The 27,719-nt window shown below is 51.3% G+C and overlaps 1 protein-coding gene across 4 annotated transcripts in view; it reads right to left on the bottom strand.

The window, feature by feature from the left end:
* Positions 1 to 27,719, bottom strand: part of MLXIP (MLX interacting protein) — a 60,203-nt gene that overhangs the window by 6,048 nt on the left and 26,436 nt on the right. For 2 of the 4 annotated variants that reach the window (XR_010933371.1, XM_067700985.1), the window contains exons 2-15: positions 11,547 to 11,653; positions 10,799 to 10,884; positions 8,944 to 9,033; positions 8,476 to 8,517; positions 7,952 to 8,123; positions 7,204 to 7,293; positions 6,540 to 6,631; positions 4,922 to 5,576; positions 4,369 to 4,490; positions 4,051 to 4,267; positions 2,004 to 2,131; positions 1,351 to 1,452; positions 1,129 to 1,256; positions 809 to 932 (exon numbers count right to left, since the gene is read on the bottom strand). Coding sequence is in view for 3 of the 4 variants with exons in the window: in XM_067700985.1 (XP_067557086.1) it covers positions 809 to 932; positions 1,129 to 1,256; positions 1,351 to 1,452; positions 2,004 to 2,131; positions 4,051 to 4,267; positions 4,369 to 4,490; positions 4,922 to 5,576; positions 6,540 to 6,631; positions 7,204 to 7,293; positions 7,952 to 8,123; positions 8,476 to 8,517; positions 8,944 to 9,033; positions 10,799 to 10,884; positions 11,547 to 11,653 (2,155 nt within the window). In the remaining variant the exon portion in view is untranslated. The remainder of the gene's footprint in view (positions 1 to 808; positions 933 to 1,128; positions 1,257 to 1,350; positions 1,453 to 2,003; positions 2,132 to 4,050; positions 4,268 to 4,368; positions 4,491 to 4,921; positions 5,577 to 6,539; positions 6,632 to 7,203; positions 7,294 to 7,951; positions 8,124 to 8,475; positions 8,518 to 8,943; positions 9,034 to 10,798; positions 10,885 to 11,546; positions 11,654 to 27,719) is intronic. The other 2 variants (XM_067700987.1, XM_067700988.1) reach the window with 2 other exon arrangements.

The raw sequence follows: 27,719 nt of genomic DNA, 5'->3' as shown, positions 1-27,719 counted from the left end.
ACTGGAGCTGGTGTCTGCCGTCTCTTCCTTTAAAACCCGCCCTTTAGTGCACACAGACACCACCCGCCCTGTCAGAGCTGAGGCTGGAGCATCCGTCCTCCCACGTGACCCCCTCCACAGCCCGTCAGACCCCAGGCCCAGGCACGGCGACCGACCCCACCCCTGTGCACACTGTCCACTCAGAGGCACAGCGGTGGCTGGGTGGGGAGTGACAAGGGCAGAGCCTTCCCCCATAAGGGCCCTGCTGACATCTGGAAGGCCAAGTGCAGGGAGGCCTTGGCCCCAGAGACAGAGCCCAGCACTCAGGTATCCGTGCCTCGTTACAGCAGTCAAGGCCCTGCGGCACAAACGCAGAAAACAGCCTGGAGGGAACTGGCTTCAAATCCAGGCTCTGCCACTTAGTCGCTTTGTGAGCCCTGGTATCGGGTGGTACCACACTCCCCGCCGCTGCCAGGACGGAGCTGGTGCCAGGACGTGTTAGACCAGATCCCACCTCCTTCCCACCTTATTGCTTCTGCCAGTGGCTCCAGCCTTGTCTTTACTTCTCAAGGACTCAGAGCGCAGAGCGGGCCTGCTCCAGGTCCCCAGGGAGCCCCAAGCCTGGGCGGGCACCAAGGACAGCCTGCTCCACACCGTGGGCCCGGCCGGGCCCCTCCCTCTCAAGACAGAAACTAGCATTACCTGTCTTGACAAACTCAACGACAACCGTTTAGAGAGCATCTTTCTAAAGCAACTGAAGGGTCAGTGTCGGCGGTTCTAGTGCACTGCGTGGGGGGATGGGGGATGAGCAAAGAAAACCCAAAGATACAATCCAGAACTTCCAATTCTGCAGAGTCCGGCTTTTCACATATTCGTCAAACATGTCTCGCATGTGATCAAACTGGCGCCGGGTGACGGGGACGCCCGTGGCAGGGAGCAGCTGCTGGCAGGAGCTGAAAGGACAGGAAGAGTCCAAGGAAGCTCAGCGTGGCTGGGGGCCAAGTGGGCAGGCCCAGGCGGGGAGCCTGGGGAGAAGGAGGAGGGCAAGGGCTGCAGCGCTGAGCAGAGGCCTCCACCAGCGATGAGTGCCCCCCCTGTGCCGTGCCAGTGAGGGCGGGGTGCCACCTGAGCCCCCAGGCCCAGCCTCACATGATGGTGGTGTTGAGCTCCTCGATTTCCTCTCGCAGCCGCCGGGCCTCCTCCTGCATCTGGCTGCGCTCCTGCTGCAACTTGGTGATGTACTCCACGGTCTTCTGCAGCGTGATGGCGTGGCTGGTCTGCAAGGGGCGGCCGGGTCAGGGCGGCAGCGGGCGCGGCGAGCCCGCCATGTCCGCCCATCCTGTCGGCCCTCCCCGCCCTCCGGCCACTCACCAGCTTGGTGTTATTAGAGATCAAGCTGTTGAGGGTGTCAAAGCCCATCTTGATGTTGAAGCGCCTTTTCTGCTCAGCTGAAATGTGCTTCATCTGCCGGTTCTGTGGGGAAATCGACCCGTCACTGTGACACAGGGACCCCTCCCCTCCCCATCCCACCCCCACCTGCTGCCCAGATTAGGGGCAGATTGGGACCCTGAGGCCTCTAGAGAGCTATGTGGAAGGAGGGGCGACAGGAAGCTAAAAGGCTCCAGCGGGAGCCAGGAGGGGGACGGACGGGACTAGAAAACCATCCCTGCAGGAGAGAGCACAGCAAGGGCCCGAGGCTGCTGCTTCGGCCCCTCCCAGCCACCCTCACACCTGGACCCAGTTCTGACAGCTGCCGCCTCCTCCCTCTGCTCCACAGGGCTCAGCGCTGGCTCCTGGGCTGAGGGCCACTGTCACCACGGGGCTGGGGGTAGGTGGGGGGTGGGAGGGGCCACCAGGCTCAAGGTTAAAGCAGCAAACCTCCCTCTTTCTGATGCCGCCCCAGCCTGGCGTGGGACACCCCTCAAGCCCACGGTTCTTTCCAGTGCGTCTCTAGTAAGGGCCGCAGTCATCCCCAAAGCCCTTGCCTCCCCATCCTTCCAAGGGAATCAAGACCCAACAGGTACCTTTAAAGCAGCCACATTTTTGGGGTCTGCAGAAGATTTCCCTGAGCAGTTGTTCTGGGGAGACTGAGGACTGGGGCTCTGTTCTGAAGCACACGGAGAGGCCTGCCCTGAGTTCGGGCAGTCTCGACCTGAGAAGAGCAGAGACTCCCCTTAGGGACCAGGCTGCACCAGCTGCACACGACACCCACCCTGAACCTCCATGGCAGCCCCAGAGCAGAAACAGGAGGAACCCCTGCCAACAGGCGGGGGCAGGGGGTGGGTTCCGTTAGGCCTGACGGACGCCAGCTGGACGCTGCAGTCACAGGTCTGGGGGCTGCGAGGAGGCCTGCCTCCTGGGCCACCAGGGGCCCCTCTGCAAGGCCCCTCAGTGTCTGCAAGGCTGTAGTTCTCACCCTGGGTGGCGAGCACACGGCTACCTGTTCTTTTTTTTTTTTGTTCTTTAATTTCTACATATATGTTTTCTCACACCTTTTTCAATTGTACCCACCCCTGACATTTTTTAATTAAAAAAACCAAAGAAAAAAAAAAAAAAAACAAAGCGCTATTTTACCCACAAAGAACATGGTGGAAGAAACCTGTGGCCCAGGCTCCAGAGACACCCGCAGGAAGCCCCTCCCTGACCCTCCCGGTCAGTCCCGCTTCACAGCACAGATGCCTCAGGCTCAGTCCCCTCTGCTCGGCTCTTCTCCCCACCCTGCTCTCAAGGCTCTAACCTCCGGGGACCTGCCTCAGTGGACACGGCGCCGTTTCCCTGAGCCGGAGCCCCATACAGTATTCCAGGGCCTGACTCATAGCCAGTCTGCGTCTGTATCTTCCCAGATGAGGGTCCTTATTCTTCAAAGCCTGTCCTGGGACAAGTCCCTGTCTGACCCCTGTAAGTAGAAAGCCTTCCCCCTCGTGTCCTGCACTCCACCTCGGGAAGATGCCTCTGCACAGGGTGCCGGGAGCAGCTGCCACGGTTTTACCTGAGACAGGAAGACACCTTGGTCTCCCTCCGACCTAGTACCTGGCTTCTCCCCAACCCGCAGCAGCACAGCCTCGGGAAGATCATCTACCCTGACCTCTCAGCTCTTCAGACGTCACTGGGCAATATCAGTCCTACCCCGGCCACCTCACCGACGGAAGACAAAGCTGGGGAGGAAGGAAGGGGGCTCCCGAGGCGTGGTGCCGGCACACCGTGGGGGAGGGGAAGACCGGCCAGTGCCGGACAAGGCCGGGGGCTCCTGTGGCTACGGCAACACCAGGCTCAGGCTTTCTGGAAACTGTCGACGCGGACCCCTCAATTCCTTTTTTATTTTTAATTTATTTAATTAATTTATTTATTTTTGGCTGTGTTGGGTCTTTGTTGCTGTGCGTGGGCTTTCTCTAGTTGTGGTGAGCGGGGGCTACTCTTCGTTGTGGTGCGTGGGCTTCTCATTGCGGTGGCTTCTCTTGCTGCAGAGCACAGACTCTAGGCACATGGGCTTCAGTAGTTGTGGCTTGCAGCTCTAGAGCGCGGGCTCAGCAGTTGTGGAGCTCAGGCTCAGCTGCTCTGTGGCATGTGGGATCCTCCCGGACCACGGCTCGAACCCGTGTTCCCTGCATTGGCAGGCGGATTCATAACCACTGCGCCACCAGGGAAGCCCCACTCAATCGCTTTTGTGGATCAGAACTGGCAGCTCAGAGCCAGGCCTTTCTTTTTTCTTTTTAAATTTAAAAAATCTTTTTTGGTCACTTCGCATGGCATATGGGATCTTAGTTCCCTGACCAGGGAATGAACCTGCACCCCCTGCGTTGGCAGCACAGAGTCTCCACCACTGGACCCCCAGGGAAATCCCCATCAGAGCCGGGCCTTTCTGAAGGAGGCTGAGCGATGTCTTTGCGAGCACACGAACTGCCTGCACTGCAATGCGCCGGCTGCTTTCCCTGGTTTATTCTGCCCTTTGCCGAGCGTTTCCCTAGCCTGGGCCACTGGCAGCTTCTCACCACCCGGCCTGGAAACCCAGGGTCAATCCCGGGCACCATCGGCAGCCTCCCCAGTCCAGAGCGGGCCCGTCACTCCACTCACGCGGTCCCAACCGTTCCAACCAGACAGCAGACTCACTGGCACCTGTGGCAGGGACCTGGGCGATGCCCCCATGTGGTGGGACCTGCTCGCCCTTTACCAGGGAGTCCGGCACTGTGCTGGGAGAGAAGAGCCGGGAGATGGGAGCAGGCTGGCTGCCCGTGCCGTGGCCAAGGTCTGTCACCAGGATGCCGCTGTGGAACTCTGTGACCCCAGGAGCCTGAGGGGACACAGGGGAGAGAGGTCACCCCCAACCACAGTCATGCTGGGTGAGGGCCACCCAAGGTTATAGGATGCTAAGGGCCTGTGTCGGCCACTCACCCTGGCGATGGCAGCAGGCGTGATGACCATGTTGGACTGGGACACGGTGGAAGCCAACATCCCTTCTCTCTTCAGAGGGCCTGAGGTCATGATCACTGCTTGGGGCTGTCCTGAAAAGGCAGCTGCCAGAACAAGGGGGAGGTGAGGGTGGCGGCCCACCTGGGGGCCCCAGGGCTGACCAGGCTGCACAGGGCGGGGCGGGGGTGCCTAGGAGCAGCACACGACCCCTCTGCTGCCACTGAGACGTCACCTCCTTGCTGCAGGGCATGGAGACAAAGCTACTTTTTTGCAGCTTCTCCTTGGAGGGGACAGATTACAGACCTGGGAAAGAGATGACCAGGACCATGTTTTTTTCAAACTGGGTTGAGACTAACTAAAAGAACAACATAGAATAGAAAAAATAGACTAGATCTACACATGTAGTCTTTCATAACCCTTCTGTCTCCTATCACGATGTGTGTGTCACGAGTTTGCAAGCCTGGGGACGGGAAACATCCCGGCGGGGGATGAGGGCAGGGGGAGATTCCCACTTGCTTCCCTCCACCTGACTCACCTGGGGCGAGGCAAGCATTCTTCAATACCAAGGACATGGGCTCTGGTTTGGGAGCAGGCACTATTTTGGGGGGCTGCTTGTGCCTTCCCCCAGGCAATGATACGGGCTTGGGGTGCACGAAAGTTAAACGGGGTTGAGGAGGCCCAACGGTTGGTGGCCGGCTGACCGGAGACAGTGCCAGGCCACAGGGGGACACGGAGGGGGTGGGATAGTGGGTCGTGATGATGAGGCCCTGGCTCTGGCTGAAGGTGGTGGCAGAGGCGTCGTGGGTGAGGGTGGCAGAGGCCGTGTGGGTGATGACAGGGGGCGACTTGCTGACTTCGGCAAACTTCTGTGGCTGCAGGAAGGCAGGGGGAGTCGGGGGGTTCAGGGCAGTGGCGGGAGGAGGGCCTAATGGCAAGACGGGGGAAGCAGGTGCAGGGGCTGGGCTGGGCGACAGCAAAGGCATGGTGAACACGGGCAAGAAGGGCTGCGGGACACTCAGTGGTGGTGCAGAGGGACCTAAGTCTGCAGGCTGGAGAAAGGGGTCCCCCGGCTGGGAGGTGTGTTCACAGCCCTGCCCACTCGTGGGGTCCAGGGCCGTGGCTGCAGGGGGTGCAATGAAGCCGTCAGGGAGGCTCGGGGTGGGCAGAGCGGTGGTTGGCAGGATGCTCTCCTAAGGAAGGAAGAGAAGAAGTGAGGAACGAACGCTAGAGTCACACTGCTCGCTGTCACTCTCCAGCGCTGCACACCACAAGGTCCGACACAGTACCCGGCGCCTGGGACAATGCCCCGGGCAGAAGGGACAGAGGCGACGTCTCCCAGCCCTGGGACTGCTAATCTGCGGGGGTTGGATCTGGGTCTCCCCAGGCATCTGCAGGGGTCTTGTTTCCATTAGGAACTCAGTGATAACACGGCTCAGACACAGCGACTGTCTGCACACACTTGGCTCTCGGCCTGGGGATATCTTGTTTCTAGAGTCCAGCGGGGTCCCCCCAAAGTCCCTGCCATCTTCTGTTACAGAGCAGGGGCAGCCTGGATCACAGCTGCTCACGAGGCTCCCCCAGGACAGTTTCACATGTCAACTTCTAGAGAGGTCACCTCTTCCTAAAAGGGAAACGCTACAAGGAATCAATTGTTCGGATCTCAGTCTCTATAGGAGAAACTCTTCACGGAGCCAGATGGAGGGAGAGAGGGTCAGGTCACGGGCGCCTAACTGGATATGGGCACCAGTCCGAGAGTCTCTTAATGGCAGAGAGCCATGCCTCACTCAGCTCAGCCGTCCCAGCAGCTGGTAACCAACTTGCGTTGAGTGCTGAGTAAAAAGTAAAAGAAATACACGGAACTTCCTTTTCTTAGCGATCTGCGTTTTTCTTTGCTGTCTCACTGGCCCAGTCTTAACTGGTCAAGACAGAGCCCGCTGCACACAAGGTTATCTGGGCCTTAGGCAGGAGCATACGTTTACTGATAGAGTCTCCCACCTCACGGACACCTAAGGATGCTTCCAAGGAGGGCTAGGATAACTTCTTTACACATTATATGTGAGTTCACTGCTGGATCTAGTCACCCCTAGCACTTTGCTTATGGCTGCAAAGGTCTGAGGACCAGTCCGGTGCCCCTTCCCCCAAGTTCTCTCTACCTGAGCAGGTGGGCTGTTGTGATCTGGTGCAGGCCCTGAGGCGGGTGCAGGCAGCATGGAGCTGAAAATGGAGCGGCTGGAAGAGAAGAGGTCTGAAAGACAACATCAGGGGCTTGTGAGCTCTGTGCCCATCACTCCACTGCATTAAGACCCAAACAAATCAGGCACTGAACCCCACCTTACCCAGAGGAATGCCATGGCTAGAGGGCATCTCCCCGCCCCCCCACCACGAGGTAACTCTGCAGAAGGAGGCCCTCTGCTTGGAGCTGCACAGGCTGGCAACCAGTGTGGCCTCTGAAACACTCCCAGGCCTGGGTGGCACCCGCTTTTACAGTGGCAGGAGCTCAAGGACCAGTTCTAACTGCAGGAAACGGCGAGGAGGTGGCTGTGTCGTCAGCGCACTCTGCTGCCTAGTGGGAGAACTGCTTACAGTCAAAGCCAAACCAGAGGCTCTGAGACGTGGAGGAGGAGACAGAACGACATCCCAGAAACACTTTCCAGGCCTTGCAGCTACTAGCAAAAAAAAAAAAGTTCTGGAAAAATTCTAAGTCCTCTCCCTGGTCCATTCTAACAGTTGCCTCTATGACAGGGAAGCAACATCCACGTTGTCCTGGGTAAAGGAAGATGCAGGTAGCCGTGCTCTTTCTCTGCCCCAAGTCCTCACCCTGGAAAGGCTCAAAAGTGTCCATAAAGTCCAGGTTGGGCTGCAAAGGAATCAGCCCCGGTTGAATCATGTCTGCATTTCCCAGATGTGCTGTAAGAATCAGAAAGGAGACAGAGGAATCATTTTGCCTTCTCAGACCATGTGCTGTAGGAACATATTAAGGGCCTGGAATGCATCTTCCTGGCCCTGCTCGCATTCTAGATTCTTCCGAGGAGAAACGTAGGCCACTGGCTGGGATTTCTCATCAGTTCATGGGCATCGTCCGCCCTCAGAGGGCAGGAAAGAGAGTTTTCGTAGGAAAGGTAAACTGAGTATTTGGGAACAGACACCCCCCAGAAGCCATGAGCAGCTATGCAGAGACCCCGGGTTCTAATTTCAGCCTGTGGGCTCTTCCCTGAGGGGTTAACTGGACAGCTGCACGCTGCCAGGTGAGAGGCCAGCCCAGGAGTGCGAATGATTTTCCTGAGAGTGAGTCACAGGCCCTGTCATGTGCCCCAGGCCCCTGTCCTCTGCTGAGGGACAGTATCAGAAATGTGAAACTGGTTCAGACCAAACCTCCACTGTTCCCTGGCGGTGGCACCACGGGCCTGACGGGGCCCCCACACAGCAAGGAGGCTGGTCAACCCTTCTCCTCACTGCTCACCCTAGACAAGCGACAGCAGCTCAGGGACGGCCCCGAGGCAGAGCCTGCCCTGGGGGCCCGGTGGAGAAGGCAACGTTTCCAGTCTAGAGTCTAGGGGCGGGTTACCTATTTCGCGCGGGTTGGGCCAGGCCACGGGCGGGTGCGAGGAAAGCGTGGAGAAGAGGGTGTCGCTGAATTCCGACATGAGCATGTCTGTGTTCAGTAGCGTGTCCTCCTCCATGGGGACTGGGGTCTTCCAGCCATCCCCGTGCTTGTGCCAATAAAGCATGTCATCGTCCTGCCACCGACGGGGGGGGAGGACAAACCAAAGGGACAAGAGTGACTTAGGGGTTCCCAGCACATCACATCAGGGAAATACGCTGTACTGTTTCACAGAGCAGCCAGGGATCCCATATAAGAGATGAGGTGAGGGGGTGGGGAACTGCAGGGAGAATCCCCCTCCAGCCCCCAGCAGAGAACTGGCTTGTTTCCTTCACATCCTTCACGTGAGGTGGGGGGGGCCCTCCTCTAGCCCCAGGGTGCACAGGGGCTACCTGCTGCTGCAGTGCTGGGCCACCCAAGTCACTGCTGTTTCTTGTCAAAGGGGGAGGGGTCCCATGAGGGTCCTCATGGCCCCCAAGCTCACACACCTGGGCCAGGCTGGAGAGGTCCTCATCCTTGTGCTGCTGGAGCTGCGGAGAAAGAACAGAGAGGACCAAGGTGGTCACTCAGGGCCCAGGCAGGGGACGAGGCCCTCGGCCTCTCCTTCCTGGAAGGGGCTAACCTCCAGAAACATCTAGGCCTTCTCTCTCTGGGAGGCGGGCGGGGAGAGGGATCCTGCCCCTGCCATCCCCAGGCCAACGCTGGACACAGAGGAGATTCCCAGCCAGTGTTTGTGGAATAAAGAGCCCTGGCTCCTAGCTGGAGAAACTGAGAGCAAAGGGGTCACATGACCAAAGCAGGCCACCACTTGGGCTGGGCTAGAATGCTGGGCCAAGGAGAGGGGTGGCCAGCTCCGGGCCACAGCCTTGGGGGCCAGTGTTCTGAATCCGGGCTCACTTCTTCCCTCCCCTACGGGGCTTCCTGAACGTGCTCTCTTTGGAGCCCGAGCCAGATACCCTTTTCTTGAAGTAGGTTCTCCACTTGTGATACTCCCGGATCACGATCTCAATGCGGCTTTTCCAGTACTTCCCTTCCGTGGTGATGGCCTGTGGGGAGACGCAGGGCAGAGTGAGCAGGGGCGCTGGAAGAGCCGCCCTGCCAAGAAGCAGGTGTCTGTCTCTGGAAGTCGGGTCCGGGCAGTCCAGCTCCGAGAAGCAGGCTGCCTGCCTGCGGCTTCGTCCACAGAGTGCGTCCCGCCTCTGCTGGGCCACGCCCGGCCTCTGAGTGAAGGGGAGCTTTCATTTCATGGCCCACGATAACCCAGGGGGCTTCGGGGGCCCAGGTCCTGGAGGCTGGACCGGAGCAGGGGTCAGACAGAGTGCCTGGCAGGGGAGAAGCACAGAGTTCCCGGCGCTGGAAGAACCTCCAGAGACCCAGGCTAGCTCTCAAATGCCCTTAGCCTCCGCCACGTTTCCAAAGGGTGAAAACAAACAGTCCGTCACAGAAGGTTCAGGTGGAAAGTGACCTCTAAGATACAGTTCAGCCTCCCCACTGTGCAGGGCGGGGAGCCCCTTCCACAGCAGCCTTGAAGACCTCTGGTGACGAGGCGTTCACGACGGCCTCCGAGAGCCCACCTCACTTTCAGATTCCTTTATTTTTTTTAATGGCTAGAAAATATTAAAGCAAGTCCCAGATATCCTATCATAAATCCCACATAATTTCACCCAAGAATACTTCACTGTGTGTTTCTGACAGTGAAGAATGTTCACCGTGAATAATGCAATATTATTACCAGACAAAAAAAAGTGATATTCCTTAATACTAACACCAGATCATGTCCTATGGCTCCCAACTGTCTTTCATTAGGTTACTTTCCAAGTTTTCCCCTTTTCATGGTAACAGTGAGACATGCTTGGACAAAGCTAAAAAGATGCAGAAGAGTAAAAAGTGAAAGAAGAGTCTTTCCTCCTCCTCACTCTAATCCCACGAGGAAACAATTTCTGTATATCCTTCAAGACATTTCCTATGCATGTACAATCACACAGACACACGCTTTAAAAAATTCACCTGAAGATACTCCAATACTGTTGTGCAACTTGCTTTTATTCGTTTACTATTTTTTCAACATCTTTCCCTCTCAGTATATAAAGATCTCGAGTTCATTCTTTAAGAGTTAAAGATGCCTGCCTTGTAAGGAGTCAAGATCCCTCCCCGTGGGACATCCCTGGTGGCACAGTGGTTAAGAATCTGCCTGCCAACTCAGGGTCCATGGGTTCGAGCCCTGGTCCGGGAAGATCCCACATGCTGCGGAGCAACTAAGCCCGTGCGCCACAACTACTGAGCCTGTGCTCTAGAGCCCACGAGCCACAGCTACTGAGCCCGCGAGCCACAGCCACTGAAGCCCGCACACCTAGAGCCCGTGCTCCACAACAAGAGAAGCCACCGCAGTGAGAAGCCCGCGCACTACAACGAAAAGTAGCCCCCACTCGCCGCAACTAGAGAAAGCCCGCGCACAGCAACAAAGACCCAACGCAGCCAAAAATAAATAAAAATTTTAAAAAAGAAAAAAAGATTCCCTCCCCGTTGACTTCCAGAGAAATACTGACATTAAAAGAAAGTAGAGGGTAAGTCCCGGTTGGAGGACCCCCTCAGTCCCTGGGTCAGCCCGGTCTGAGAAGGCGGGAGCCTCTGTGGGGTGTCAGAGGCCACCTGCCCTCCGCATCGCCATTGCTTCTCAGGGTCAAAACAGCTGCCAGGACAGCACAGCCCCAGCACCCTGTCCTGCGTCCTCCCTCTGCGGGACCCAGAGCCCTCGGTCCCACCCTTGTGAGTCACCTCCTCCCGAGTGAGGGCCCATCACATGCCAAGTACCTCTGGCCGCCGGTGCTCGTCCACTTCCACAGAGCCGTCCAGCGGAGTGACAAAGTGGCACACGGGGTTCTTGCGCTTCTCCAAATCTGGGCGGGGAGAGGGTGAGACAGCGTCACTGCGGCAGAGACCCCCGCAGGAGCTCCGCCTCTTCTGTTCACACCCCGCCCCTCGGGGGGACCCTTAAGGGTTCTTTCCTTCTCCTTCCCTTGGAAAATGAGATTTCAGGGAAATAAAGGGGTCCAGGTCCAAGGAAAAGAGTCTGGCAGTGATGTGTGGGCAAGAAAGGGAGTCTGGCTGATCAAGAGAAACACCGGCCTGAGCCTAGGGGACCCCGAGCACGCCGATCTCCTGTAGAAGTCACCAGACCCACCTGTACCCAAGCCAGCTGGACACAGGACGCAGCCTGGGCCGGCATCGTCTCAGACCTGCTGAAAACAGGAACTGTTCCCCGACTCTCCAAATGTCACCTCTCGGCTGTACACCCGTCCCTCCTCCTCTGCCTTTACAACACTGAGCACACTAGGTTGGGAGCAATCGGCCTACACTTCTGCCTCCTGCAGACGCTTGGCTGGGCCCCCAGTGCCGATGGCAATAAGGGTCCAGTTCACTCGGATTTGGACGCACATGGCCCGAGAGAGACTTCTGTTTGACACACAATGTTACAAGAGCAGGCTCCGGGGCCCCGAGGTGCAAAGGCCTCCTGGTGGCAGAACCTGGAGGGTCTCCGGCCCAGCCACACGGCACTTACACTGCATGTACCATGCCCGCCAGATGGCATTGTTGAGCCGGATCTTGTCTCTCCACTGGAGCTTCAGGCCCTTGAAATTCTTCCACTTCGGAGACACCAACTTCCCACTGAAAGGTACAATGAAGAGGGGAAACTCAGTGGTTTCTCTGAAAATGGAATGAAATCACAAAGTGCCTCCCAATCCTTCCAGGCCTCAAAACTCTGGATTAACCCATGCAAGCCACAGGCTAGGCTTGATAGGATACACAAGGCACTTTAGGATTTCTTCAAAGTGATACGGATGGGGTACAGGGGGCAATGGTGTTGGTATGGAGGAATCAGGATCGGCCATGGGTTGGTAACTGCTGGAGTGAGGTGATGCTACACGGGGTTCACTAACCTATTCTGTCTACTTTCGAATATCTTTAAAATTTTCCATAATTAAAAGTTAAAAATCTGCTGATTTTGCCTCATACGTGTATCAAATCATCACGTTGTACACCTTAAACTTAAACAACGTTATATGTCAATTTTATCTCAGTAAAGTTGGGGGAAGGAAAAAAGAAATCTGCTGACCACCGAACGAAAGCCAGCCCGCTTGAACCTGGTCTCGGCCACCTCCTTTGCCACCAGTCCCCCTGAGGCACTTACAGTCCAGGCACACAAACGTCCCACTGGCCTCAGAACCTGCGGGGCCCTCTCCTGCCTCCAGGCCCCTGTGCTTGCGTTCCTCACTCTGCACAGACCTCCCTCCGCCCCTGGCCACCCACTCATCCTTCCAAATGATGCTCAAACATCATCCCCTCCGAGCCGGCGCCGGCCTCTCCCAGGCTGCCGCCAATCCCTTCAGGACCCCTGAGCACTGTTCACACCTCAAAGACAGCACTCATCCACTCCCCGTGTAGCAATGTGTCCCCACACCTCCTGCCACTAGACTGCAGCTTCTCGAGGGGAGGGCCCTTCCGGCATCCTCATCTGAAGCACCCAGCACAGAACTTGGCACAGGGCAGGGGCTCGTGTAATAATTCTTCACTGAATGACTTAAACGGCCCTTGCAAACAAAGCTAACGGCAGGCAAGGAATGCTGCCTGGTGGCACAGGCTTCTCAATAGTTTAGTTTTTCAAGGGCTGTGCCAGGAGCCACCTTTGAGCAGCTGGCAAAGGGCTTCCCCTCTTCAGATGGCTTGAGATGGGCAAGGCACGGTCACTGGTCCATACAAAGGGGGTTCTGTGGGTTCTACATCACTGCAGGCCACAGCCCTGCCCCTTCTCCAAACCCACCCAGAAATTCCATGTGACAAGCAGTCACAACATCTGGGGTCTTCAAAGACGCACTGCCTGAGCGATAAACACTCCCTGAACCCAAACACCTGGTTTATCAAGCAGAAGCCCCTGGCGGTGCACCTGGCAAACCTCACGCCCCCCCCGCAAGTCAACCCAGCACTGGCCCAGGCTTTGGAGGAAGGCTGTGACCCACCCCCAGAGGAAACGTCACAGCAAGTCCTTTGAGAATCTGAGGGACAGACAGACAGAAGCCACCTCAGCTCAAAGGGTCAGGGGTTTCAAGCCCGTCACACGCCTTCCTCCTCCCACCTCTCCCCGGTCCAAAGGCACTTCCACCCCAGCTGTCACCTACGTTTAACAGCCAGCAGCCCAGTGTTTCTGAGCCTCTGTGGCACGACTGCGTACTGGCTGTGAACTTTCACAGTCACTTAATTTCTCTGACACACCAGTTTCCTGGGTAAAATTACAATAACACCATTGCCTCCAGAGTGTTTTAATAAGGATTAAATGTACACACACACACACACACACACACACACACGCACACGCACACGCACACATTCTTAGACACACAGGACAGGTAAACCCTAAGGTAAAATGTAAAGGTAAGCTATTAATAACCACCTCAGTGATCTGGATTTAAGTTATTTTCCGAAGGCCTGGCTTTTAACACTTCCTGACTTGAAAAGTCCTCTCTTTCGTGTTTGCCACCACTGTCGTGGGGTGCCTCCTCCCCACAGGAAGAAAAGGTGACACCCACGGGACCCCTCTCAACACCAGCGAGCAGAGACCAGGGCAAAGGTCAGCCTTGACCCCCGCACAGCTGCAGAGCCACTCGCTTCCTCAGGGCCCGGAAGGCAGGCCTGGGTCCATCTACTCACTCGACAAGCGTTGAGGACCTACTGTGTGTCGTGCACACGCTAGGAGGGGAGGAAAAGGATGGGTGAAGCGGATGAGGTCCCGGCCCTCATGGAGCACATGAGCTGCTGAGGCATGAGTCCTGCCTACGTGCTGCGTGCCTCGAACAAGAGCAAAGGGCTGTGGGAACACAGTCGGCATAACTAACCCTGCCTGAGCAGTCACAAGAGGCGTTCTGGAGAAGGTAACATCTCAGCTGAGGCCCAGAGGATGAGAAAACTTCAGCTAAACCAAGGAGAGGCAGAAAGGCCTGTGCTGGTCCTTCTGCCTGGCTTGACAGCCCTCAGGACAGCAACACAGGTCCGGTCAAGGCCGTAGAAAACACCCAGAATGGCAGGAGCTGGGGGGAGGGGGAGGCGGGGGGATGCTTCTAGGCCAGTCTGGAGGGCAGAGTATACACCAGAGTATATTGGTCCCGCCTCTGGGCAAACCAACCCTCTTTCCCCTCCTCTGAAAGATCTTCCAGCAACCCGCTGTCTAGCCAGGCAGGGTGTTCCTGCCTGTTCCAGAAGAAAACAAAACAAAACAGAAAACCCTCCCTACTTTTTTATTTCCTTAAGGGAAAACAAAACTTCTCTATAATTGACAGCTTCCTTATGTTGAAGGTCAGGATTCAAACACCACTTTCTCTGTGTGTCTAGCAGGACCAGAATCCTGACCCGGCATCTGCCACCTGCAGACAGCTGCCGAGGACAGAAGCAGGAGAAGAGATGGGATGGAAAACGAGGACTCCTGTGGGGAGAAACTCTGGAGTCCTGCAACGTTCCGTTACTGTGGTTTTTTTTTTTTTTTGGCCGCACCGCACGGCATGTGGGATCTTAGTTCCCTGACCAGGGATCGAACCCGTGCCCCCTGCAGTGGAAGCGCAGAGTCCTAACCTCTGGACCGCCAGGGAAGTCCCCTGCAACATTCTGTTAAGGACTGACCACCGGGCTTAATATAAACCCACCCTTACTCCTGCTTTGTTACTTAAGACAAAGTGGCTGATGTGAGCATAGAGCATCTTCTCAGAGAAGTCAGACAACGGCAACAGCTTCAATTACTTACCACGAAGCGGGTGGGAAGATTCAGAGAGAGATCAAACCCTGGAGGCTAGAAACCAAATCTGATAGGGTATAGTTTGGGCTTCTCATCTTCTTCCTCCTCAACTGCTGGGATGTTTCCCTCTTCCTTGATGTTTATTTCCAACTGCTATCACCCATCAACTGAGGCTTCTGTAATATCTCAACAGCCAACAGGCGGCGCTCAACCAACGCAAAGAAGTAAGTCTGCAACCAAAGCCAAAACCTAAAGTGCCCGCAGAGGTGGAGAGACGTTTCCTTACTGATGGGCTCCCTGGAGCCTTTGATGTGCTGATGTCACTGTCAATCTTCAACGGGGTGAGGAGACATTCCCTATACAGACATCCGAAGACAAGGACTGGGACCCTTTCTATGGAGGTACCCCAAGTCTAGTTTCCCACGGAACATACAGGAAAGGCTGCTCCAAAGAGTTCTAAAAGGGACCGTGCGGCTCCTTGGTGGAGCTCCCTTGAGCAGGACGCCCACAAAGCAGCCATGATCGGATTCCTGCTCCCCTCAGCCCCGTCCCAGCTTCACTCGGCTTCCAGACACGGCTGATTGGGATACTTCTTAGTCTAACTCAGATTTCTGCCATATTCCTTCTTTAAAGTGTTACCATTGGGACTTTCCTGGGGGTCCAGTGTTAGGACTTTGCCTTCCAATGCAGGGGGTGAGGGTTCAACCCCTGGTTGGGGAGCTAAGATCCCACATGGCTTGGGGCCAAAAAACCAAAACATAAAACAGAAGCAGTATTGTAACAAATTCAATAAAGACTTGAAAAATGGTCCACATCAAAAAAATCTTTAAAATAAAATAAAGTGTTACCAGAAACACATTATCAAAATTTCTAAGACCACTGGCAAGATCTCCTCCAGCCTTGCCTCCCAACCCCACCTCCTTAAACGCCTGGGAACCCACACACACACACCAGCTTCCTGATCAGAACAATGACCCTGATTCACCCCCCACTCTCCCAGTCTTACTCTGGGAAGGCCAGGGTCTGGGTCTGACTCATCCCAGCACAGTGCCTGGCACGTGGGAGGTGCGATTAAATATGGAATTACTGAGTAGTAAACTTTTCCATAAAGAAAAACCTTCATCCCCACCCTGCCACGGCAGCCCTTCCTAGAAGACAGGTTCATGACACGGGCAGGAAGTCTACAGCACAACAAAAGTCTCTCTCAAAACTGCCATTGGGTGGAACGAGCAAACTGAATTTTTCAGAGGTCTGGCAAGAGACTGCTTTGGAATGAAAATTAAAATGCAAGCCTTGCACAGGGAGGAGCTGGAATTAAGAAGAACGGGGGAGAGTGAGACTGGGGCGGGAATTTGGGGTTCTGTTGGTCCCAGGTAGGATTAGGTCCCAGGTCCTAATTCCTGGCCAGACCATCTCTCCAAAAGAAAGCAGGCAACGGTTCTGGGGTCTACCGGTGTGGGGCCCAGACAGTGGTGGAGTCCTTTCATTTGGTCATGCAACCACATTTGCTTGTGAGGCAATACTTCTTCACCATTCCTGATGCTTCCTGGAAACCCACGGGCAAAACGTTCCAAGGCCTATACTACCCAAAGCACTATACATATTTAATGCAATACCTATCAAAATATCCATGGCATTTTTCACAGAACTAGAACAAACAATCCTAAAATTTATATGGAACCATAAAAGACCCAGAATTGCCAAAGCAATCCTGAGGAAAAAGAACAAAGGAAGCATAAGCGTCCCTGACTTCAGACAATACTACAAAGCTACAGTAATCAAAACAGCGTGGTATTGGCATAAAAACAGACACATGGATCAATGGAACAGAACAGAGTGCCCAGAAATAACCCATACACCTATGGGCAATTAATCTTTGACAAAGGAGGCAAGAATATACAATGGGGAAAAGACAGTCTCTTCAGCAAGTGCTGTTGGGAAAGTTGTACAGCCGCATGTATATCAATGAAGCTAGAACACACCTTCACACCATACACAAAAATAAACTCACAATGCCTTAAAGACTTAAATATAAGACAAGACACCATAAAACTGCTAGAAGAGAGCACAGGCAAAACATTCTCTGACATAAATCATACCAGTGTTTTCCTAGGCCAGTCTCCCAAGGCAATAGAAATAAAAACAAAAATAAACAAATGGGACCTAATCAAACTTATAAGCTTTTGCACCACAAAGAAAACCATAAACAAAACAAAAAGACATCCTACAGGGCTTCCCTGGTGGTGCAGTGGTTGAGAGTCTGCCTGCCAATGAAGAGATACGGGTTCGTGCCCTGGGAAGATCCCACATGCCACGGAACACCTGGTCCCGTGAGCCATGGCCGCTGAGCCTGGGCGTCCGAAGCCTGTGCTCCACAACGGGAGAGGCCACAACAGTGAGAGGCCCGCGTACCGAAAAAAAAAAAAAAAAAGACATCCTACAGACTGAGAGAAAATATTTGCAAATGATGTGACTGACAAGGGCTTAATTTCTAAAATATATAAACAGCTCCTACAATTCAATAACAAAAAAACAAACAACCCAATCGAAAAATGGACAGAAGACCTAAACAGACATTTCTCCAAAGAAGACATACAGATGGCCAACAGGCACATGAAAAGATGCTCATCGTCGTTAATTATTAGAGAAATGCAAATCAAAACTACAATGAGGTATGACCTCACACCAGTCAGAATGGTCATCATTAAAAAGTCTACAAATAATAAATGCTGGAGAGGGTGTGGAGAAAAGGGAACCCTCCTACACTGTTGGTGGGAATGTAAATTGGTGCAGCCACTATGTACAACAGTATGGAGGTTCCTCAAAAAACTAAGAGTAGAACTACCATATGATCCTGCAATCCCACTCCTGGGCATACACTCAGACAAAACTATAATTCGAATAGATACTTACTGGACTTCCCTGGTGGTGCAGTGGTTAAGAATCCGCCTGCCAATGCAGGGGACACGGGTTCGAGCCCTGGTCCAGGAAGATCCCACATGCCGCAGAGCAACTAAGCCCACGTGCCACAACTACTGAGCCTGTGCTCTAGAGCCCGCGAGCTACAACTGCTGAGCCCACGTGCCACAACTATTGAAGCCCGTGTGCCTAGAGCCTGTGCACCTCAACAAGAGAAGCCACCGCAATGAGAAGCCCACGCACCGCAACGAAGAGTAGCCCCTGCTCGCCGCAACTAGAGAAAGCCCACAGGCAGCAATGAAGACCCAATGGAGCCAAAAATAAAATAAATAAATTTTTAAAATAATAATAAAATAAAACAAACAAACAAAAACATTCCTAGGCCTGTCTCCCCCTTACTCCCTCCCAGCTAGGTGGAGTGGGTGAGCTACGGAGTGTGGAAAGCAGCACTGACATGGGGGGCCAGGCCCTTCTCCTTTCCTCTTGTGGGAAAGCTGCCCACTGAGGGCCCAGGCCCCTCCTGTTCTGCTCCTACAGAGAGAGCCTGGGGTCAGGGAGGTCTCTCTTAGTCCCGGGCTGCCTGGAAAGACAGTCTGGGGTTCCCTTATAAGCCACATCCTCAGCTTGATCAACAATACGGAGAATAATTTAGCCAGCATCTGCTGAATCTTTTTTGTTGTGTAAAATACATGTAACATAAAAGTTACTATTTTGACCATTTAAAAATGTACAATTCAGTGGCATTCAGTACGTTCACAATGCTGTGCAGCCATAGCTGCTACCTCGTTTCAGTGCTGTTTTCATCACCCCCAAAGGAAGCCCTGTACCTACTAGCGGTCATTCCCCACTACTTTCCCCCTGGCCTCTGGCAACTACTAATCTACTTTCTGTTTCTATGGATTTCTTTCTTCTGGACGTTTCACATAAACAGAATGATAAAATATGTGGCCTTTTATGTCTGGCTTCTTTAACGTAGCACAATAGTTTCAAGGGTCATCCACATTGTAGCATGTATCAGTACTTCCTTTTTATGGCTGCATCATATTCCACTGGATGGCGAGACCACATTTTGTTTATTCTTTCATCTGCTGATGGACACTTGGGTTGTTTGACGTTTTGGCCACTGTGAAGAGTGCTGGTGTGAACTGACTCCAGTTTTATTTCCCAATCGGCTCAGAATTCTGGTTAAGGGAGAGAGGTCTGATCATTACATTGGCACTGGGGACATGATGATGGGCAAAAACAACTGTGACCTTTGTTGGAGGGCAAGCGGGCAACTGTCTATCAACATTTCAAAGCCACATCCCTCTGACTCACGATTCCACTGTTAGGAGTTGAGTCTGTAGACGCATTTGCACGTGGGCACAAAGTCATAAATAGAAGACATTAAACTGCAGTAGTGTTTGTGGGAGCAGAAAGCTGGGAACAACACACATTTATATGTGCTGATGTACAGGCAAGATCTGCAAGATGTATTCAGTGAGAAAGAAAAGCAAGGTGCAAGATATACAGAATGGCCACCATTTGTATTTGCAGCAGGGAGATATGCACACAGACACACACACACACAGGAAGGGAGGGAGAAGGAGGGAGGAAGACAACCAGTCACTCTCAGGAAAGATACACAAGAAACAGGTAACAGTGAAGCAGTGATTTCCGTTGGAGAGCTGAATCGCAGAATTAAGGGGGCTCAGTCAGAGAGTTAGTTTTCACTGTTTACCATTTTTTTAGTGTTTAAATATAACACAGGAATGTATTATTTTTTCAAAATAAACAAGGGAAAAAGACCAGGTATAGTCCAAGACTTTATAGGGCTTCTAGTTAACTGGGGAAGGAAATTAATCACATGAGCAGATATAAAACTTGTATACAAGTCAGTTTTGTGCACCAGATCCAAATATGAGGATAATAGCTAATAAGTGGTTTCTTTAATGAGTGACTGGATGAATAATGCTCAGACTGGTCTCTCTATTCCAGGACTCCGATTCTTTTTCTTCAAAAGAGCGGTCTCTATTGGCTTTCCCTGGGATCTGGGCCTGGTTCCACAGGCTGCTAGGAGCCAAAACTAACAGGCTCCAGACAGACAAAGGTTCATTGAGGAGCCACGGCGTGGGGAGCGGCCCTGCGAGCGGCATGGCAGGAGGAGGGCACCGTGTTCAATGGAACCGCCCTGGAGCCACGGGCCCTCCGCCCTGGGCCACCTGCCCAAGCAGAGTCTCCACCCGGAGAAAGCCTGTGAGGTTTTCAGGCCCTGCTCCCATGCCCAGGCGTGGGTCCTCTCTCCTGCACCCCAAATTCATCCTCCACCTGGGTCACTTGGCATCTTGTTTTCTTTTTTAACATTCAAAGAAAGTCGTATTGGAGAAGCAGGATCAGAGGGCGCTGGCAGCAAGGCAGAAATGTGGGCTCCCAAGGTCCTCATTCCAGGTCTGTCCTGCTGACAAGGGGTGTGTGCGTGTGGTTTGTGTGTGGGGCATGCATGTGTGTGTGTGTGGGTATGTGGGTACAGTGTGGTGTGTGTGTGTGGTATGTATGGTGTGTGCGTGAGAGAGTGCGTGTGTGGGTGTGCTAGTGTGTCTAGGTGTGCGTCTGCTCACATGTGTGAGCATGTTTGTGAGGACTGTGATTGTCTGTTTTGTGTAAAAAGCAGGGAGTAATCACTTATATGACCATCAAAAATTAGAGCACCATGACGGAGTTGAAAGAGGCAAAATCAGGCTAGCCGCAGCGGTGACCCCCTTTGCCCTGACTGTGAAGGACAGTGACATGTGTCCCTGCTGGGAGTGCTCCCTCCCGTGTCCCAGCCTCCCACCTGGGGACAGACACCGCCATGCTTACACCATTCCCAAGCAAATGAGGAAAGAGAGTGGCGGTGGGAAAGAGTGGCTCTGGGCTGGTGACAACGGGAGCTGTCAGAGCCCCGCCTTTGGTAAAAAGGGTGCCGATGTCCCCTCCCCGACAGGAGAGCTGGGGACCACAGGAGGCGTGAAAGGACTGGGCCTGGTGCAGAATAAGTGCTGCCCAAATCTGCGGCATGTTGCTGAACACTGAAGTTGAGTCTTGGGCATGTTCCTGAGTGTTAAAGCCTGGAGTTTCCTGTCCGATTTGAGCCACCACTGGCCTTTCAGGCAGGAGCAGAGATGCTGGGCAGGGCACCAGTTAAAGCCATAACCATATGTCTATTTGCCAGGAGAGTAAACTTGAATCCAGAACCCAGGGTGTTCCCGACTCCTCTAGACTGAGGATGGGACCAGGCCTACAACGGGAAAAAGTGGTGTCTCACTTCAACTGCATCACTTGTTAATAAAATGCTTTTAAAAATCTGCGTATTAGCTATGTGTCTCTTTTACTTTATGAGCTGTCTGTGCCTTCTGTCTTCTAAAAAACTTTTTATTTTGAAATAATTATACACTCACAGGAAGTAAAAAAAAAATAGTACAAAGCGTCCCATGGACCCTTTGCCCAGCCTTCCCCAGTGGTGGCACCTTCTCTAGATGTAGCACAACCTCAAAACCAGGAAACCAGCTTTGGGAACGTTGTTACTTAGACGACAGATCTTATTCAGTTTTCACCATCCGTTGAAGTGTCAGTTGTTTTTTTCTTGCTATTTTATATTGGTAATACTATAATATTAATGATATTAACGCTTTGTGATATTTCTGCCAATGTTTCCCCTAGGTTTTGGTTTTTACTTCTTTTTATAGCATGTCTTTGAATAAGTAGGTTATATTTTTGTGTAGTCATATCTACTGGTCTTTAGAATTTCTTTTATTGCTTCCCTGCCTGCCCACCCACCCTATCCAGAGATTTACTTTTCATTTTAATCTCTTTTTTAGCCTTTTTAGTCTTATCTGATTTTTAAATAAATTATATACTCACATTGAAAGAAAATTCAAACAACACAGAACAGTACAAAGAACAAAAGCAAAGTCACGTGCAATTCCACCACCTTGAGATCACTATTGTTTAAATTTTGGTGATAACATTGTGTAGTGAAGAAATAACCTTATTCAAAGAGAAGTCTAGCCCTTGCCCTCATCTCCTGAGGGGTAACCTCTAGGCCGCTGGAATGTCCTGCCCAACAGGAGTATCTGCGTTTGCCTGGGGCTTTGGCCACAGGACAACCTCACTATGTAATTACAATGGGGGCTCTGGAGCAGGGGGTGTCAGTTCTAATCTCCAGAGGAACCCATGACTAAAGGTATCAGCCATCTCTGGAGGGTCTGGAGACTAGAGGCCAGCCACACAGACAGTGATCCGGCCCCCATAGAAACTCTGAAGACCAAAAACTCAGGTGAGCTTCCCTGGTTGACAGCATCACACATCGTGGCCGGAGGGAGGTAACGCCGTCCACTGGGAGAGGACAACCAGATGCACCACATTTGGACCCCTCTTGGACTCTGCCCTACGCATGGCTTCCCTTGGCTGATTTAATCTGAATCTTGTCCCTGAGATAAACTGTAAGCATGAGCATAACAGTGTTCAGTGAGTTCTGTGAGTCCTTCTAGCAATTACAGAACCTGAGGATGGTTTTGGGAACTTGCAATTGGTGTTAGAAGTGAGGGAAGTCTTGGGAAATTCCCCGGCAGTCCAGTGGTTAGGACTCCACGCTTTTATGCCGTGGGCCCAGGTTCAATCCCAGGTCGGGGAACTAAGATCCCACGAGCTGCGACACATGCCCAAAAAAAAAAGGGAGTCTTGTGGACTACTCTCTGCCACTTTGTAGTTGGCCCTAAATCCTTACAATATATATTTATTAGATTATGTATATATGTGTGTATTTATTCAGATTAAAACATATGAGAAAAGTATTTAAATATATGGAATTATTTTGTTTTATAATTCACTTACGGTCATGGACATCTTATTATAGTTGTATACAGCTTTTATTGGTTACAAAATATTCCATTATATACATTTATCACAATCTACTTAACCACTTTTCAATAAATAGGATTCGTTTATATTAATGGACATACATTGTTTCTGTTTTTCACTATTATAAACATACTGCTCCGATGACCATACTGCTACTTACATTTTTGTGCAACTGCACGACTGTTTCTGTGAGATAAATTCCTAGAAATTGGAAAGCTGAATCAGAGGGTATTTGTACATTTATAATTTTGTAATAGTCAAAGAATCTTTCAAGGTTTATACTAATTTACACTCCTAATAGCAGTGAATAGTACCTACTTCCCCAAACAATTACTCAAATTAGTTATTTAAAGATTTTTTTTTTGATGTGGACCATTTTTAAAGTCTTTATTGAATTTGTTACAATATTGCTTCTGTTTTATGTTTTGGTTTTTTGGTCCTGAGGCATGTGGGATCTCAGCTCCCTGACCAGAGATCCAACCCGCACCCCTTGCATTGGAAGGCGAAGTCTCAACCACTGAACCACCAGGGAAGTCCCAGTGTCTGCTAATCTTACAAACAAAAATTTAGATCACTAATTTTTAGTTCCCACTTATTAGTATTTTTTATGTTTACTGGCCATTGGATTTTTTAATGTTAACTGTCTGCATGTCTTCTGCTCGGTTTCTGTTGTTTGAAAGCTCTTAATTTGGTGGAAATGTCTGCCACACACATGGCAGAGTTAACGTGTCCGTCTTGACTATTTATCTTTGCCTCGACTATTTCTGATGTGCTTTGTTTCGCTTTTTTACTCTACTTAGCTTTTTAATGTATGGTGAGTTTTTGTTGTTATTGTTTTAGTTGACATTGTTCATTAATGCAATCAAAATTTTAAAGTCCTTTCTTTTATGTTTCTATCTTTTGTGTCATAATTAAAAGGGCTTTTCCATCCCAAGACTGTGAAAACACTTATCTATGTTTTCTTCTAGTTCTTTCATAGCTTCACCTTTCACATCCTTTGCTCCATCTGAAAGTTGTTTTGGTTTCATGAAGATACTGGGATCCTGCTTCAGTCAATGGTTCCCACCTATTTATTCACTCAGTAATTCATTCTTCCCCTGTTAGACTAAAAAACCATCGCCATCATACACCACATTCTCATATATAATACCTGGGACCACTTCTGAGCACCCCAGTTCTTTTGGTGTTTTGTGCCTATGTTTTAAATGGTTTTACTTTTTACATTTAACTCTGACTCATCTGGGGGAAAAATCAATTTAGTTCTTTATACAGCTCACCAAAATAAATTCCGAAAGGCTATCTGATTATCTCATCTTCCCTCACTAATTTATGACACTTCCATTAACATATATTAAATTATAATATACACTAGGGTCTGTTCTGGGGCCTCATATCACTGATTCGTGTCAAATCCTGTCTCAGTATTACAGTGATTTAATAACTATAAATCTGTGATATACTTTACTACCTAGGTAGCGTTAGTCCCCAGCATTTAAAAAAAAATTTTATTTATTTATTTTGGCTGCCCCGGCTCTTAGTTGCAGCATGCAGACTTCTTAGTTGAGGCATGAGGACTTCTTAGTTGTGGCATGTGGACTTCTTAGCTGTGGCATGTGAACTCTTAGTTGTGGCATGCATGTGGGATCTAGTTCCCTGACCAGGGATCGAACCCAGGCCCCCTGCACTGGGAGCGTGAAGTCTTACCCACTGGGCCACCAGGGAAGTCCCTGGCCCCATCATTTTTTAAAACAAATTTTAGAATCTTTGCCTATTTATTCCTCCATGTTCCAACTTTACAATCACGTTGTCAAATCTCAAAAGAAAACTATTCTGGCATTTTGATTGGAGTTGCACTTAACAAATACACTACACAGTGTGTGTCCACCACTGACCATTCCAGCTGGGTCATCTCCATCCTAGACTGGCCTATGTTTCTCTACTTATTCGAACAACTTAACCTATTTAAAAATAGGTTTTTTTAAAAACCTGAAGCTGTCTTCTGTAATTTTCTTCATAAACGTCCTTCGCATTTCTAATCATAATACGCAGAATAATGTCAAAAGAAAGTTTAAAAAGTGAAGCCAGCAAAACAAAACAAAATCACATAGTTACACACCCAAACACAAGCACTATTCACACTTTATTGTATTCAGCACAGCACGCGCAGCTGATATGGTAACTGCCACCCTCACCCGGATCAAAGTGGCCAACCCACAGATATAAGTGAGAGGTTTCTATTATATTCAGTACCAGGAATAACCAACTACCTGCAAAGAATACAGCCTTTCCCTAGCACTTTCATCCACGTACAGGAAAAGGTAATTAATAGGTTCAAGTATTCACCAAGGTTAAGACTTTTATGTAAAGAGTGGAAGAACTCCACCCCATCTCCTGGTGTAAAGAGGAAGTAAATTAACAGAGGTCTCCGGCCAGAGTACACACCTGGAGTCAAGAAACTGGCTGCCAGAGATATAACAGAAATAGATCACGCTTGCAAATGTTTCTGAGTTTCCTAGGAAGACTGGCAAGAAACAACTTTGTTAGTATCACCATTATTAGCCATTTTTGAGGCACCGCCAGCTACATAACCTACTTAAAAGGCAGAGAAATCTGAAGCTGTCTGATGCATTTCAAAGGATAAGGTAACATCCTACGGGTAGCCAAGACCTATAAATAGGCTTTAAAAAGCACTGGGTCCTTTTTTAAAAGTCAACGTTGGCTATTAAAAAAAAACCATGGAATCTGTTCTTTATTGAATTTGAAACTTCAAACCTTTGACAATAACTTTGACAACGTAACTAGGATCACAGTGACATTACGGGTAAATTAACTGAAGTTGCTCTGGGTACACCTAACAAATTCTAACCTTTCTGGGGCCAGAAGCTGAAGCCAATCGTTAATTCTCTGTAGTACCTACCATAATGCCCTGTGTAAAACAGTGCTTAACACCAGAAACGGGTTGATGGTAAGAACTAGAACGTTTTCAGGCTGCACATGGGCTATACACAGCATGAATACTGTAGCCAGATTAATCTGGCTCAAATACCACTTTCTTTGTGACACTACCCTGATTCATCCACCCAAATCTGTTATCTAGGACTGTCCTAGGTGCAGAGCAGTGAACAAAACCAAGTCCCTAGCCTCGTGGAGCTTATATGCTCCGGAGAATGACAGACAGGCAGGCGACCACAGGCCTGCGGTGACCACAGGCCTGCGGTGTCCGGAGGTTCTCAGTGGTGTGGGGCAAAAGCTAGGGGAGGGGGAGCCGGGAGGCAGGGTGTACACGGGTCCCTGCCAAACTCCGCCAGGCTTCCTCTTTGGGCTCCTCCCCTCCTGCCTCCCCCCCTACCCACCCACCCAGGAGGCCAGAATGACCTGGACAACCCGTATCTGTTCATCTCTCTCCCCCACTGAGACTCCTTCAGGGGTTGCCCTGCTTGTTAGAGAGAAGAGAATCCCTGCGTATTCATCCCAGTAGAGCCCCGAAGCTGCACGTGTCTGGGTTAAACAAGAACCTCATTCACCTTCCCTGTCTCCCTCCTGGATGGTTCTCAAGGTAAATGAGTTAGTTGGCTACGACCTCTCACAACACCCTGTACCTACCACAATCTGCGACTGCCTGTGTGTGTGTCTGCTGACAGTGTGTCTCCACAACCGACTGCATTTTCCATGGGGGGGGTAACAACTCCGTCTGTTTTGCTCACCAGTACCTCCCCCCCGAGCCCAGCAAAACGCCACCGCACAGTCGGTGCTGAGGGAACTCCACAGCGAAAACCCTCTTCCCTCGGGCCCCGCCCCCCCAGCCCCACTCCAGCCCCTGGCCCGGCCCACACCTCCCAACCCTTCTAGGACCCTTCCAGCGGCCCTCCCCCGTCAGCCCCTGCCCCTGCCAGCCCCTCCCCGTCACCCGTCAGCCCCTTCCCTGTGTGTCCCTGCCCCGGCACTCCCTCCCATTTGTTCCTGCCCCATCAGTCCTCCCCCACCCCCGACAGTCCCTCCCCCCGTCAGTACCGCCCCCTGACAGTCCCTTCCCCTCTCAGCCCCGCCCCCCGTCATGCACACTGAAATTCCCCTTGGCCTGAACTCCAGACTCTCACATGGATGTGTTATTGTCCGTTTGTTCTCGGTTTATCTTCCCCCCATATTCCACCTCCCTTCTCTTCCCCCCAACATTCAAAATCAGACCACAGGGCTTTGTAAATTAACTGATTGTTACTTTTTCCAGGCTTGCTTCATTTTAGAGAAGACACCTAGATGAAAATGAAGGGTCTTAATAGAAACTGAACAAGACAAAACCAGGTGGCAGGCCCCAGCGCTGCAGCCCCAGTTCTGACGCTGAATAGCAATGTGACGCCATCTCTGCTCCACAAGTCATTTCTTCGCCCTGGCCTCACTTTCCCTTTTTTAGATGAGAGAGAACTGAATTAGCTTACTCCAACTTCCTTTCCAGTTCATAGGGTCTAGAACTGTACCCCTCCCCAGAAAGGGAGAGGCTGGCCCTAAAGAATACACTTGAGAGGCACCCATAGTAGAGGGGTGTTAGGGTAACACCAGCTACCATTAAGCAGAAGAGGGACCAGAAAGGTCTGCAACACCCCACCACAACCACAGACTTCTGGCTTATCTCTGAGGAGGGGGACTTTAAAAAGCAATACAAACAAATAAAAAACTCTGCACAGCCCTCTTCCCCTAAGAGACGTTCCAAAATAAAATCTGTTCTACCTCTGCCAGCTAAAGAGAATTTCCCTTCCGTCTGCTGCTGAGAATCAGTTGTCACCCTAAATGTCTCCCTCTTCTCATCCTTCTCCCATGCCTGCTTTTTAATCAACCTGCTAACCTTCCAACCTTTGGGGATGAGCAGGAGAGCTGGAGACAAACCCACTAAATCGAAGGCAAGCTAGATGATCTCATCAGACTGGTCTCTGCTTCAGTAACGCTGTACATCTCCACACCGACCCAGCTGAGACGAACATCCCTCTGCTGACACTGTCTCCTGAGACATACGTAAATATTACGTCTTTATCACATTCAAAATACCTACATTTTCCCTTTTTGATATACTTATTTTCACTATGCCCTTTCTGTCAGAAGCAACAACTTGTTACTCATAAAGCCAAACTTAAAAACAGCGGTGAAAGATAAAAAGAAGTTTTGACT

The sequence above is a fragment of the Pseudorca crassidens genome, chromosome 12, assembly GCF_039906515.1.
Source record: "Pseudorca crassidens isolate mPseCra1 chromosome 12, mPseCra1.hap1, whole genome shotgun sequence".
Lineage (NCBI taxonomy): Eukaryota > Metazoa > Chordata > Mammalia > Artiodactyla > Delphinidae > Pseudorca > Pseudorca crassidens.
The sequence above is the reverse complement of the archived record's forward strand: the minus strand, read 5'-3'. Positions and strand labels throughout refer to the sequence as shown.